The 15741-nt window shown below is 35.3% G+C and overlaps 1 protein-coding gene across 1 annotated transcript in view; it reads left to right on the top strand.

Annotated features, from left to right (window-relative positions):
* The window catches only part of Cnbd1 (cyclic nucleotide binding domain containing 1), a 354571-nt gene that overhangs the window by 291856 nt on the left and 46974 nt on the right, over positions 1-15741 (top strand). The window contains exon 11 of the mRNA NM_001371269.1: positions 14975-15042. Coding sequence (NP_001358198.1) covers positions 14975-15042 — 68 coding nt within the window. The remainder of the gene's footprint in view (positions 1-14974; positions 15043-15741) is intronic.

The following is a 15741-nucleotide window of genomic DNA, read 5'->3' as shown; positions in this document are numbered from 1 at the left end:
AAGATTGTTGGAAAGCATTAACATTATTGTCATCATAACAGTTGAATGGTTCTTAGTGGTATCTTCCTGAAGGAAGCTCTAGAAGTCTATGGAATGCAGCTATTTCCTTTGAGTTTCAATAGCAGAGATTTTTTATATTTGCTTGTCAATAATTCATTAATGGTGTACTACTGTCTAAAATAAGAATAAAAATTTTATTAATCTTTGATTTTATGAAGTACTTACTTTGGTAAATACCTACAATAGGGACAATTTAAAAATTGATTCATGGAAAATATGACTTATGGATAGAATAAACAAGAGAGAGGTCATAAACAAACATATTCCAATATAGCAGCTCAATGAAGGCCATGCTTAATTTTCATCTTGTTTTGTATACTGCTAGCATGGTTTTGCACTGAAAGCCTATTCTGAAAAGATTTTTCTTTTTGTGGTTTTTTTGAGACAGGGTTTCTCTGTATAGCCCTGGCTGTCCTGGAACTCACTTTGTAGACCAGGCTGGGCTCGAACTCAGAAATCTGCCTGCCTCTTTTAAATGTGTCTTTATTTCACAAACATGCATACATACACACATAAAAAAGTTTAATCCACTTTAAATTCACAAACTTTGTACAGTTGCCAAAGTCATTTGTCAGTAGGTAACAAAATAGAACAGCTTCTTAGAAACATAATAATAAAACCCCATAGATAATAAAGTAACTGTCAGGAGAAAATCTTTTGTAATGACACACTTTGGTATTTGCAGTCTTCTATTCTGAAATTGGACATATTCCCTTAAAAACTTTAAACATCATTATTACAACAACTGCTTTGTATTCATGTTTATTTCCTAAGTTCCCTTTCAAATATGTGTATTGAATCTTTCCACTGTGACAATCGCAGCAGGAATGAATACTGTCTTAATGACACTCAAGTAAGATTCTTCTTTCAATACTTAGATGAAGTAGTTAGAACTCTAAAGAAACTTCTTGCTTAAGAATGTGAAATATTTTACTTAAAATGATAAGAGATCTTTGATGATACACTGTTTTCTTATTGTGTTTAACCAAATGAAATTTTTGGGAATATCATTCATTTTATACACAAACAACCTTCCTGTTGATTAGAAGTAAATTCATATTACATTTGTGATAACAAAATGTTCAGAAAAAATTTGGGTAGCCAGGAAAATTTTCTCCTTCTAATTGAGCTTCTTTTATTTATTAAAAAGATGTATTTAATAATTTGATGTGTTACTACTACCCATCAATGTTGGCATCCAGGAACCTGGAGTTATAAGCAGGCAGTCAAGCTTATACAAGTTTTTTCCTAAGATGCATTTCTCAAGAACTGCTCTTCTAGTTGGGCATGGTGGCGCACGCCTTTAATCTCAGCACTTGGGAGGCAGAGGCAGGTTGATTTCTGAGTTCAAGGCCAGCCTGGTCTACAAAGTGAGTTCCAGGACAGCCAGGGCTATACAGAGAAACCCTGTCTCGAAAATCAAAAAAAAAAAAAAAAAAAAAAGAAAAGAAAAAAAAGAACTGCTCTTCTTTATGGCTGCATAGCATCACTCATGGCTGGGCTGGATACTGCCACTATGCAGGCTGCATTTCTATAAACTAAGCGGCTAGACAGGCCAGGAGCACAATCTATTAACTCAAAAGACCCAAAAGGGTTGAGGCCACATTGAGACCAGTGCCATGTAGTGTTCAGAGTTTTATCTCAGTTACTTAGTTGGTTAGTGCAACCAACCACCCTTTCTACTGTCATTTCTTCCCTGCTTCTCCCTTCTCTTTCCTCCCTCCCTCCTTCCCTCCCTGCCTCTCTCCCTTCATCTCTTCCCTCCTTAGTTTTCTCTCTCTCTCTCTCTCTCTCTCTCTCTCTTTCTTTCTTTCTTTCTTTCTTTCTTTCTTTCCCATTCCTTCCTTTATCCCTTCCTTTTCCCCTTCCTTTATTTTTTCCTTCCTTCCTTCCTTCCTTCCTTCCTTCCTTCCTTCTTTCCTTCCTTCTTTCCTTCCTTCCTTCCTTCCTTCCTTCCTCCCTCCCCCCTTCCCTCCCTGCCTCCCTCCATCTCTTCCCTCCTTAGTTTTCTCTCTATTTCTTTCTTTCTCTCTTTCTCTCTCTCTCTCTCTTTCTTTCTTTCTTTCTTTCTTTCTTTCTTTCTTTCTTTCTTTCTTTCTTTCTTTTGTTCTTTCCCATTCCTTCCTTTATTCCTTCCTTTTCCCTTCCTTTATTTTTTCCTTCCTTCCTTCCTTCCTTCCTTCCTTCCTTCCTTCCTTCCTTCCTTCCTTCTTTCCCTCTTGTCTGTCTGTCTTTCTTTTTCTCCTCCTCCATCTTCCCCTCCTTCTTGTTGTCTTCCTCCTCCTCCTTCTTTTCTTCTTTTATGAAGTTTACAGTTTACTGTTAAAAACTACCTGGAGCCTGCTATGTAGCCCAGATGGAACTTAGACTAATAATTTTCTCATCTCTCCCTCACTCTCAAATAATAAGCAAATGCTACCATGATTACTAGGATATGTTTGAGTTGAGAATCCATTTTATAATAAATATATAACTGTACAATGTGTACTTTTGCAGATGATTTGTAGATGTACATAGACCAGATATTTTTCTCTTTCCTCAGGGAAGGTGGAACTATAGAAGCCACTCAATGTAGTTAAAAAGAAACAGTTTTGTTGGCTACTCAGTGCCTTTTGCAGGTATTAAAAAATGAAAGCAACATTTGACTTTCAAACTTGCTATAGATTGAGATTTAAGACTTTGCAACTTCCAGAAGATACCAAGAACTGATACTGTTGGTTTCAGAAAACACTGAGAACCTTGATAGCCACTGTGCCATGGATATTTGATACCTGTAGGTCATTTATCCAGATTCCCTTGATTTCTTCCCTTTTAGACTGTGAGAGTTATATTTAATGCTAAAAGTTCAGATGTCTCTATCAACACTATTAGAATAAAGATATATTACCTTTAGAGTTATGAATACATCATATTTAGGCACGATCCTTTGTTTTTTGTATCCAACAAAGGCATGTATGTGACTAATACTGGAAGTTTTGAAACCTATCTTTGTTAAAGTTTCCTGCTCTACTTTTCTAAATTCCTTTTAAGATAGTGTACTGGCTAGTTTTGTGTCAACTTGACACAGCTGGAGTTATCACAGAGAAAGGAGCTTCAGTTGAGGAAATGCCTCCATGACATCCAGCTGTAAGGCATTTTCTCAATTAGTGATCAAGGGGGAAAGGCCCCTTGTGGGTGGTACCATCTCTGGGCTGATAGTCCTGGGTTCTATAAGAGAGCAGACTGAAAAAGCCAGGGGAAGCAAGCCAGTAAAGAATATCCCTCCATGGCTTCTGAATCAGCTCCTGCTCCCTGACCTGCTTGAGTTCCAGTCCTGACTTCTTTCAGTGATGAACAGCAATGTTGAAATGTAAGCTGAATAAACACTTTCCTCCCCAACTGCTTCTTGATCATGATGTTTGTGCAGGAATAGAAACCCTGACTAAGACAGGTAGCATAGATGGAACTTTATGATTCCTGCCTGAACAAGTATGGATTAATTTTTGTCATGGAAGACTTTGGTATTCATATAAAAGTCTTGGTAGAATGCTATAAAAGTTAGAACAAACCATTACAATAAATGAATATGGTCTTCTGTTCTTTAAGTTACTGGGAATTATGTAAGTAACCAGATATTATTCAGATTAAATAATTAAGTATAATACTATAAAACTTTAAAACAGGTCCCTTCCTACACCAATTCTCTCTCTCTCTCTCTCTCTCTCTCTCTCTCTCTCTCTCTCTCACACACACACACACACACACACACACACATATTATACACACACACACACATTATACACACACACAGAGTGTCACATACATACACATTTACATACATTCACAAACACCCAATATACTTCTGAAAGTTTTCCATTCAAAATTAGTGAAAATTTTTAAATATTTACCCAGAGCATCTGTGACACTTTTCCTGAGTTTGAGATGAGCAGTGATATTATGTTCACTAAAAGAGAAAGAAAACATAGGTCAACCTTCTCATCACCATTCAGAATCTGCCATAGCACTTTAGGGAACCAACATGAATATTTCTTGAAGATAATGGGAAACATGACTAAATGTAATGTGCATAGTATGCCAAAAAGACTTTATTTTTATATCTGAGTAAAATCTGGTTGCTTTTAGTGAATAAACAGGATAATATTGCAAGAATTATGTATGTTTTAATCTGTAGGGGAAGTTTTTTAAGCTGTCATAATTAAACTCATTAATTTGCATAATAAATATATGCTAAAAAGAAAGGGGTGATGGCATTTGTAAATATGAATCTACTACAGTGAAATAAAGATCAAAATATTGCTAAATAATAAAATGGGTATGCTGAACAAATAGGAAGCAAATAGTAAAATACAGAAGAGCAAGAAAGATTACTCAGTGGTTAAAGGCTCTTGCCTGAATACTTGAGTTCACTTGGACCCAGGTAAAAGGGAAAGGGAAACATCTCTACAAAGTTGGCCCCCCATGCCAAGGTGTAAGCCTCAGTGTAAGTGCACCCTCCCTCATAAACACACTTAATAATTTGCACATTTAAAAGACAGAATACCTACATAGAGCTTCCTAGGAGCAGAAATGATATAAAATATTAAAAGTGCAGAAGAGTATAAATTAATCACATGAGCAAACAAAACAATATATATAGCCATAAAACCCTATTAAACAAAGAAATGATTTAGTAGAGATAAATAAGTTTTGTTCATTTTAATCTATTCTTGTAAAGATGGAATATATATGTACATACACACACACACACACACACTATATATATATATATATATATATATATATATATATATATATACATATACATATACATATACATATACTATATAGGGGATCTCATGCCTGGTACTGTAAATCTCACCAAGAACATTGTAGGAAGTTTATAGCCCCCTAGAATGAGCCTACTAGTATTATTCTCCTAAATGGACATTGTGCTAATCTGTACTTTTAAATTTATGTCTCTATACTCAAAACTTAGTGTTGCTTTCTGACCTCAAAATGCAATGATACATTTCAAGCCAAACAAGGCAGATTTTGACAAAAAGTTCTAAAATAAAATTTACAGTTTTAGCCAGGGAAAGAGTAGACCCTTGCAGCTTGACACTTGTAGACACTACCACCAATAGAACACACAGTAAAAATTTCAGACCCAGAACTGTTCCTGTCTAAAAGAACTGCAGGGATAAAAATGGAGAAGAGATCAAAAGAAAGGCTTTCCAATGACCAGCGAATCTTGGGATCCATCTCATTGGACTGCCCCAAAGCCTGACACTACTACTAATACTATGATGTGCTCACAGGCAGGAGTCTAGCATGGCTGCTCTCTGAGAGGTCCTATAGGCAGCAGACTGAGACAGAAACAGATACTTACACTCAACCACTGAATTCAAGTCAGGGACCTCTATTGTTGAATAAGGGAAAGGAATGAAGCTAAAGTGGAGAGTAACCCTATAGGAAGACCAGCAGTCTCAACTTACTCAGACCAAAGGGAGCTCCCAGAGACTAAACCACCAACCATGAGCATACATGGGCCAGTCAGAGGTCCCTGGCACATATATAGCACAAGTCTGCCTCTTAGACCTTAGTGGGAGAAGATGTGTTTAATCCTCAAGAGACCTAATTCTCCTAAGGAAGGTAGAGGCCTCGTGTGTATGTGTGTGTGTGTGTGTGTGTGTGTGTGTGTGTGTGTGTGTGTGGGAGCACCCTTTTGGAGGCAAGTGGGAAGAGGAGTGTGAGAAAGAAGTGTGGGAGAGGAGACAGAGAGTTGTGGGCAACAACTGGAATGTAAATAAAAAATAGGAAGATACAAATAAAATATATATATATATAAAATCTCCAAATATTGTATTGAAAAGACAGGGAAATAATATAAGTCAATTATAATTATATATTTTATATATACTTATAAATTATATATAAATTATAATAATAAAAACAAATAATATAAATACAGTCCATTGAAAATTATTAAATGTTTTCATTAATCCAGTAGTAATTGTAAAAGAAACATAGGTTAATCTTTGACAACTTTGAAGTATTTAAGTTGCCTATACAGATGTTTTTTATTTAGGTCTGGAAGAGGTTTAGAAAATAGTCCTCACCATGATGCAAACTGAGCCTTGCACTTGCTGAAGACGCTGTACAGGGCTAAAACTTTAATGCTCAACTTCAAGAAAAACATTAAAGATTTTGTTGGGTCTTTTAAAGAATAAAATTTAAAAACTTGTTTACATATGTATTATAATAACCACCAACTGCAAAACATTTCTTAAAGGATGACTTTTGAGGACAAAAAAAAATGCCACCAATTGTTTAGTGACACTGAAAGACATAGGTAATATTTGGGAGAAATACTAGGATAACCAAAAATTGTGGAAATATAAAGTGTGCTTCAAAACTCACTAGTAAGAAATTTAAGTCAATATTTGCGTGAACAAATTTAAGTGTTCTCACTGACAGCTAGTAAATTGAATTGTACATCATTTACAAAGCACTACAGACCACACCAAGGTAGAATCTATCCCCAGAGTAGAGGGTGAATTTATTGTACCTTAAGTAATATCAACTGTCAGTTCAGTATCACACATTTAAAATACCACCTTGATAGAACTAGAGATCTCATTAGAGAAGATTTTCTCTTGCAGTGTATGGGAATTAACATAAGGACTCATAACTAGACTCCACGCACAGAGTAAGATTGGAACACTCATCCCTAAATGGGATCTATGAACATCACCTCTTGCTGCAAGGCTCAGGAATCTATGTGGAAAACAGGTAAGCAGCTTGTTGTAGCCAGAGGTGGTGGATGACTCCCAGGAATACATGTCTTCTAAACACACACAGTCTGTGACATCCCACACAAGAACAGTACAGGTTCAAACCAAACAAAAACTCTAGCATCAAGAAGAAAAAATGAACACAAAGTTCAACACTAACCAAGAAGCTATTTTGAATTGACTGCTGCTAGAAGAGGGAAAATCAATTTTCTTCAATGGAATGACACTAGGTATAACTACATATCAGGACAGGCTGCACACTCAATAGTTGCTTTTGTTTAAGAGAGAGGATACAACGTTGGACAAATAGGAACAGACTGACATGAAAGCAACTGGGGGGCACAGAGAATAGGATCTGGAGAGATGGTTCAGGAACTAAAAGTATATACTGCTCTTTCAGAGCACTCAAGTTCAGTTTCCAGTACCCACAATGGATAGATCGTAGCTTCCTACAATGCAGTTGCTGCAGATACTATGCCCTCTCTAGCCTTGCGAAACACACACACATAAGTGAGTGAGTTTTATGAATAGACATGATATCAAAAAAATCAATAGTTTGAAAATTGAAGAAGTGTTAAAAGGCTGAACTTACATTGTTTCTCACATCACATCATATTTCAGAGGATAAATCATGAAAATGTGTTCTCCAGTTAATCCAGACATAAACAGAGAAGACAAAAATCCAATTATACCACAACCAAGAAAAATTGTTTTGTGGTGCCCATAGATTAAAAATACATCACAATGGAATTATAAAGAATCTACATTTAATTGAACACACTTATTGTACATCAAAATTCATTGATTGCAATAAATGACATCATGTTTGTAGAGAAAGAATTGTAGAAATGATAAAATACAAGAGGTGAAAACAATAGCTTATCACCAGCTTCATGATAATAAAAATGAGAGAAAGAGGTAGGAAGTGGAGAGGAGGGGAGGGGAGAAGCAGAAAGGAGAGGAGAGAGAATGGAACACAGAGTTCTAAATGGGATGTTTCTATCAAATCTCTCCCATCAGAGCTTAAGAAATCCGTGGAATAGGAGGCAGAAATAATGTGATAGCTAAAGGGGAAGAAAGTCACCAGTAGAACAAGTCCTCTAAATCAACCAAAGAAAGCACATAAGAATTCAGAGACCGACAAAGCAAGCACGGGAGCTGCATGGGTCCTCTGCATATATATTATACCTCTCCATTTAATAATTTCATGAGACTCACAAGTGTGTGAATGAGTGGGTCTCTGATTCTTACACCTTTCTCCCCTTGGGCTCTTTTTCTTTTGTTGATATGTCTTGTTCAATTTTGATATGATGGCCCATAGGTTATCTTACTGCATTTTATTTTGTTATGATTTGTTGTTATCACATTCTTTTCTAATAAGAGAAAGAAAGGAAATGAACCTAGAAGGTGAGGTTGAATTGAGAGGAGAGGGAGGTGAAAATGTAATCAGGATATTTTATATAAGAAAAGAATGCATTTTCAGGAAATGAGTTTCAAGGAATAAAATCATAGGAAAATTAACAAAACATAATTTAACATATGGAGTCAGCCCAACAGCAGAAATTGTTATTAAAGTAAAAGGTAACTGAAAAGAAAAATGAAGTTGATAAAACTCTTAAGGAGGTTTATATAGAAAAAGAGAAATGATTATTTCTTATATGAATATTTTAAAAGCATACAGATGATGGTTTGTAGAAACTAAAACAGGCTATTATCATTATCCATGACAATATATTTAAATACTTAGAAGAAAAGGACAAATTCCTGGAATACCAGAAAATTCACAAAAAGTGAGTTATATTGTTTATCAAAATAATCTCACTGCATTAACTGCTTTTAGCTCATGAACTTACAAAGTATTTAAAAAGACACAAATTAATTCTACACAAGAAGATATATTATATCCTGTTATATATAATAGATGATAGTAGTTCTCTGTGCTATGGACCATACTGATTGTACTACTTCTAGTCCTACTTGACAGAGACAGAAAAATTATTGGCCAATCTTAAAACCAGTCATAGATGCACGACTGTAGCATTTAATGCAGTTTCATAGTGTGTGAGTGTGTGTGTGTGTGTTGTGTTGTGTTATATATTTTATAGTTTATCGGTTTCATTCCACAAATACAAGATTAATTTAAGAACCAAAAATTTTTACATTTCACTGCAGTTTTAGAATGAAAGAGAAGCATCATGTATCTCTTCCCACAAACTGTTATTTTTTTTGTAGAGTGAGCTCAGATATAGGCCATTTCTTTCACAGTTAGTGAGCTTTAAAGCTCCACATACACATTTTCATGAAAATCTGTCAACTCTTGAGGGCATTCTGCTTTGGGGAAATCGGCTAACAGCGGGATCCTTTGAATTACATCCTGCAGATCAATCTGACATTACTTTTCCAGCTGTTCCTCCTCAGGACTTTCTAAGACTACAAAGGAGAGGAAACAATAATTCTCTTATGACTACCATAATTACTGAAATGGAATCACCTGGTATTTCTGCACCCATCTCTGCCTGCTAAATGTTAGAGTGGAGATTCCATGTGCCAGAAACAACTGAAGCACAGAACTATGTTCTTTGCACTTTGACTTCTGCTTTTGCAATGAGTCACGCTAGAATGAAATGAAATTGGGTTATTATTCAGAATACTTAATATGTTAATCTGGTCATGCAATTGGAATTCTTGATTTAGAGACAATTCTTGACTATAAGAATTGTCTCTAAATCAAGAAATATATGTAAATATATATAATCTCTTCATGCATATAGTAAATAATGGTATGTCTAGAATTTATGATATTTCTAACATTACTTTTTATCCTTTTGCAAATATTTCATGCTAATTTTCATACCAGTAATAGGTAAGGATTAATCTCTCCCTATATTGCCATAAGTATTTATTGTTTGTTTTCTTGAGGATAGTTATTTTGACTGGAGTAAGAAAGCAGTGTGAATTTGTATTTTTCAAATGTCCAAAGAGGTAAACAACTTTTTCCATTACTTATTGACTGTTTTTTCTTTTGAGAATTGTCTGTTTATTACCACATTTATTATTAGGATGCTTTCTTTTTTTGTGTGTACTTCTCTTCAAAATTATTTGTTCTCTAGGTTTTAATTTAGTGTCACAAACGTAGTTCATAGGATTTTTCACTTTAATAAATTATCTTTTGGCTATAGTGATTATTTTCTTTGCTGTACGGAAGAGCTCACTTGTATAGAATATTACACAAAGCTCAACTCCTGGCATGTTTTCTAGTGTTGCTGGATGTGCACCATAATGGTCCATGGTTACTTAACAAGGGTCAGGGAGCTTTATCCCTGAATACTTCAAACATGATGATTGCAGAAGTTGGCTTCCTCACCCCTTTCAACCTGCTGCCATAAAACCAGCTCCCCCACCATCAATCCTAGCAGGAATTTATTACCCTCACAATTATCAGGCTTCACTGTTTATTTGACTCATACAGTTTTTGGTTTTTCCCACAGGGGAATTCACTTGAGTATGTAGAGAAAGTATTTTCCAAAATTCCTGCTATGGTCAGTGGGACAGGAACACACAAACCTTGCCCCAGCAACCCTGTGCACCACCCCAGAGGAATAAATACCCCTTTCCCTCTCTCAATAAAAGAACCAGTTCCTTGAAGCTATTCCAGGCTGTGTTCTTCGCCTTCACACTCATTGTTGACTGAAATGCTGCTAACCACCCACTGGTGCCCAGTTCAGCTCTCCCCTCTCCAGGGCAGCTCTATGCACAACATATCTGGCTATCCTGAGGGAGAAGTGGACACTGGGCGGCAACTGGGGTTCTTTTTAGAATCTTCCTACCTATATTTGTATCTCGAAGAGTTTTATTGTAGTAATTTCAAACTGAGGGGCCTTAAAGTCTTTGACCCACGTTATTTACTCTTTGTGCAGAAAGATATGGCTTTTAAAATATTTTTCTATGTGTGAAAATCCAGCATTCTCAACAGCATTCACTTAAGTTGGTCTTTCCTTCCATGCATGATTTTGACAGTCTTGTTAAAAATTAGGTGATTATAGCTGTGTGAACTTATGGATCATTTATTCTACTCCATTGGTCTACAGGTCTGTTTAATGTATCAGTTCAGACTCTTTTTTTGTTGTTAAAATATGATTAAAATCAAGTATTATGATCCAGTTTAATATTGCTTTTTCAATATCTATAGAATTAATGTTTTTATTTTATAGCTTTTAATATTGCTTTTTTTCTTTGTATTTTGAGATCTCCAGTATACTATGCCTCAGGCATAGACTCTTTTCTGGTCATGTATAGTTTGTATTCTAAATGTATTTTATTTTAAATCTCTTTTTTTCTCTAGATTGAGGAATATTCTTCAATAATTCTTTGAACGTATTCTGTTTATCTTAGCTCCTTCTTTCACTTAGATTCTTAGGTTTGTGTCTTATTGTGCTTCTGAGATCTTGGCTATGTGGGGCCATATTCACATTTTCCTTATTGAATGCAGTATTTGTCAAACTTGTGCTCAATCTCATATGTTCTTTCCTATGTTTTAAAAATTCATGATAATGTTTTCTGTGGTCTCTAAATTGAATGTGTTAGTTTGTGAACTTCTGTATGTTCTTTCTAGTGTCAGTACTCTCTATGAATATTTCTGACTTTTTCATCTATGTTGCTTTTTCCCATTCTTACAGATAATTTCTCCATCCATGATTCTGACACACTTTCCTAGATCCTAAATTAAATTAAAATTCTTATTCTATCCCCTTTAGAGAATATTGATTCTTTTGATCAGTAAACTTTTGATATTTTCTGGGCATTTGACCTCTGAGAGTATATTTGTTCAATAATTTTGGAGTCAAGATTTTTTTGGTGAAGTTACATTGCTTTAGTTTTTAATGTGTCTTTGTTTCTGTGTAGAAGTTTGCTCATCTACTGCTTTGGCTATCTCTTTATATTGAGTGTGGATCTTCTCACTAGATGAACAACTATTTACTTAGTCTTCAGTCCCACTCACAGAGGTGACGTTTTCTGTAACAGCAACTGTAAAAAGTCCTACCAGATATAGAAATACACTTAAATTTGTCTAGAGGCTATTCTATCAATAATTATGATAAAAAGACAAATGGAAAAATGTCTAACAATATGTGATTAGAGTTAAATTTTTTTAGAAAATAACATCATATTGCATACCTCTATTTACTGACAAGGAAGGCAGAAGTCAGTGGGTTCAGCCTAATCTACATATTCCCAAGCTAGCCAGTGTTACATAGTGACACCATGTCACAGGGTCCCCAATGGAGAAGTTAAAGGACTAAAGGAGCTGAAGGGATTTGCAACCCATAGAAAGAACAAGAGTATCAACCAACCAGACCCCAAGAACTTCCAGGGACCAAACAGCTCTCAACAACCAAGAGTATACATGAAGGGACCCATGGCTCCAGCCACATATGTAGCAGAGGATGGCCTTGTGGGTCATCAATGGGAGGAGAGGCCCTTGGTCCTGTGAAGGCTTGATGCCCAGTGTAGGGGAATGCAAGGGTAGGGAGGCAAGAGTGGGTGGGTGGGTGGGGGAGCATCCTCATAAAAGCAGGGAGAGGGATGATGGGATAGGGGGTTTCCAGAAGGGAAACTGGGAAAGTGGATAATATTTGAAATGTAAACAAGTAAAATATCCAATAAAAAAAATTGTAAAGGAATTTTAATCCAGCAACATGGCCACTCTGGTAAGGGATTGCATCCAAAGAAATGATTCTCCTGGAATGCAGAGAGACCTTTTGTGTATATCTTCATTCCAAAAAAATGATGTACAATTGAGGAGCAGACAGAGTAATGAATCAGAGAAATATTTAACAGAATGAGTTAGAGATAGATACATCTTACTCTTAGGGGAATATACAGTAAAAAGAGGCTATTTAAAGAGCAGAGAGGGCTAGATAAGAGGCATTTGTACAAAGACAGGTTGCAGATGAACACAAAATGAGCCAGAGAATGGGAATGAGCCAGAACATTAGTACAGATTGCCAGAGTTAGCTTAAAGCCAAGCAGAGCAATTTAGTTTCAAGCCAAGAGAAGCCATTTTGAATCTGTCAGCTTCAATAGGAGTTTGAGCCATAAAAGCTGAGTTGAACCAACCATTCAGAGCTCAGAAATAACTATAAAAGACCAGTTTATTAAGACATTAACCCCCAAGAGGACAATTACACCTAGGGAATAAAAGTTAACATTTACAAAAGCTTTGTAAGGCAAATATGGAAGTAATGTATAAACTCTATAGAGAAACCTGTGCAGGATAAGGAGGAGATTTGAAAACATAGTTAAATGAAAAGAAAACTGGAATAAAAGAAGGGTCTAATTTTAAAGAACTTAAAATTAAACAAAAAGATTATTAAACTTCAGGGTTAATTTGGTTTTGGATTTTTGGGTTTTTGTTTTGTTTTCTTTACTCCTGGTTAACAATGGTGGATGGCTTTACCTTTCCAATACATGAGTGAGCCATCGTTTCTGTTCTTACCCTCCTTTGGCTTGTCAGAAGCTAGCCCTCCTGCAATTTGTAACAACCTCCCTATCCTTTTCCTGATTTTGCAGCAATAGCAGGTTTAACTGAGTTTCCCTAGCCTATTCCTTGACGTTATTGTAGTTCAGTTATTTTTAAAGGTTTATTCAGTAATTTAAAAATTATTATTTCTTTTCCTTTTTTGAAAATAGATTTTTTTTCCTCAAGGAATACATCCTGATTATGGTTTTCCTTCCTCTATTCTTCCCATTTCTTCTAATTTCTCCTCCTGCTCAGATCTACTTCCTCTTGACTCTCATTAGAGAGCAAACATGCTCTGAGATGCAATAATAAATAAAATGAGCTATAATAAGATAAAAACTAATACATCAGAGTTGGAAAAGATAAACAAACAGAAGGAAAAGAGTCCAAGAGAAGTTATAAGAATAAGAGAGCTATTTGTTTGCATACTCAGGGGTCCCATAAACACACTGTGCCCAGACTTATTGTGAAGGTTTGTGCCTGGTTCTATTGTATCTTGTGCTGAGTTCACCTGACATTCCTGAGAGACCAACTTTATTTTTTTCTGGAGGGAGGTAGGAGTATGTCACCTCAGAATGGAGGGGAGGGAAGCTGTGTTTGAGATGTATTTTATGAGAGAAGAATAAATAAAAGTTAAAGCTAGGTGAAAGTATCTTTGTTTTAATTCCCTTCCTACCTGCCCAACCCCACACATACACACCACATGCATGTTCTTCTTACCATGCCTGCATACGTCCTTGCTTTTTTTTTTGGAGACAATGTCTTACTCTCGATCTTAAGGTGCCTAACAACTCACTCTATGACTCAACCTACATTAAAGCCACAGAAAACTGTCTAGCCTTGGTCCCTGTAAGTAGTTATGTTACCAACATTCACTGTTGCCCACCTTCTTTTCTCGGAACTTTAGGCATTATTTTACTTCCAATGTGTATTTCTGAAGCCTTTACTCTTTGCTGTCTCCCCTTTCCTTAAAAATATTAACTGTGAGCTTTGTCAGGTTACACAGAAGTAGCTTATAGCCTATCAATGGCTCAAAATACATTTGTTTTTTGATACCTCCCAAATGCCCTATGTCTGAACCACAGAGGGAAGCTAGCCATTCTGAGCCTCTTTTATGTTTTAGAATCTATTCTTCACCAAATGTCCACAATCACACTTCCTTTTAAATTTCATTGGCAACGTATTCTACTCTACTTGTATTATAATTATAATTAACTTTCTTTTACTCTCATAAAGCCACACATTTGAAAGATAAATTGTATGTTTTCTCTTAGTTTAGATCATTTCCCTATATCTTGGGAACATGAAATCCTTTAAAATAGTAAAACAAATAATATTTTCATACTGTGTCATGGAAATGATTCTTCTAAGAGTATGTCAGGAATATTAATTTTGATTATGCTTGTGAACACTGTGACATCTAGACTGAATCAATTATGTTCCAATGCTGTGAGATGATGTGGTTTTCTGTGCAGGTGATTTGGGATGAGTAAATAAATCAGTTTTATTATTAAAGAAAATCCAATTTTGTCGTTTATTTTGACATAATGAAGAATGAATTAGTTTTGGCTTTTTCATTATTTTTGATAATGTTATTATTATTTCTTTCATTTTCTTGTAGCACTAGATCCTGTGACCAAGGAACTTATGATTCAAACTGCAAAACCAACTTTTGGGCATCTGACAGAAGTAAGAAAAATGTTTATACTAAAGTAAATATCATTAGTTACAGGAACTAAATGCTAATAATTATTTCTGATGCTCCAATATTTTGTTTCTTTCTCACTAAAGTGATTGTAATGTGACATATTCTTTAAGGAAACAGCTTGATGAGATACTTAAGATATTTGCAATGATTTATCCATAAATGAACACATAAATGTGTCTTCTTTTTTATAGCATGACTATTTAAGTTGCAAAATCTATTATGCACTACCTTACCAAAACTGCCTTACATTTAATATTTTTACATTTTAAAGAAGAATTATAAACTTAAACAAACACTTCAAAGATGTAGTTAATTTTGGGGGGAGGGAATTTTAGTTTTAAATTACATGTTTTATGTGAATAACACATGTGTATAATACACACACATAGATATGTACCTATATACACACATATAGTATGTTAATCTATATAAAATTGTAACTTTAATGTGCTTGTAAAGGACATAGAGGCTTAGTGCATACCAGAATGTTAACTGTCTCACATGGTATACAGAAAAAAGGCAATAGTAGTCTAGAGAGATCTATGGGAAGTCCATATGTATTACAGGCATTGATTCTTTTGAAAAGCAGCTAGAACTCAAGTGGACTAAACATTCCTATGGCTAATGCACAGACCTGCTATATTCAAAATGTGGCAGATCTTATCTTATATAAATATAAC

This window comes from Mus musculus, chromosome 4 (assembly GCF_000001635.26).
Source record: "Mus musculus strain C57BL/6J chromosome 4, GRCm38.p6 C57BL/6J".
Classification (NCBI taxonomy): Eukaryota; Metazoa; Chordata; class Mammalia; order Rodentia; family Muridae; genus Mus; species Mus musculus.
Note: the sequence above shows the minus strand (reverse complement) of the source record. Positions and strands in the feature narration are given on the sequence as shown.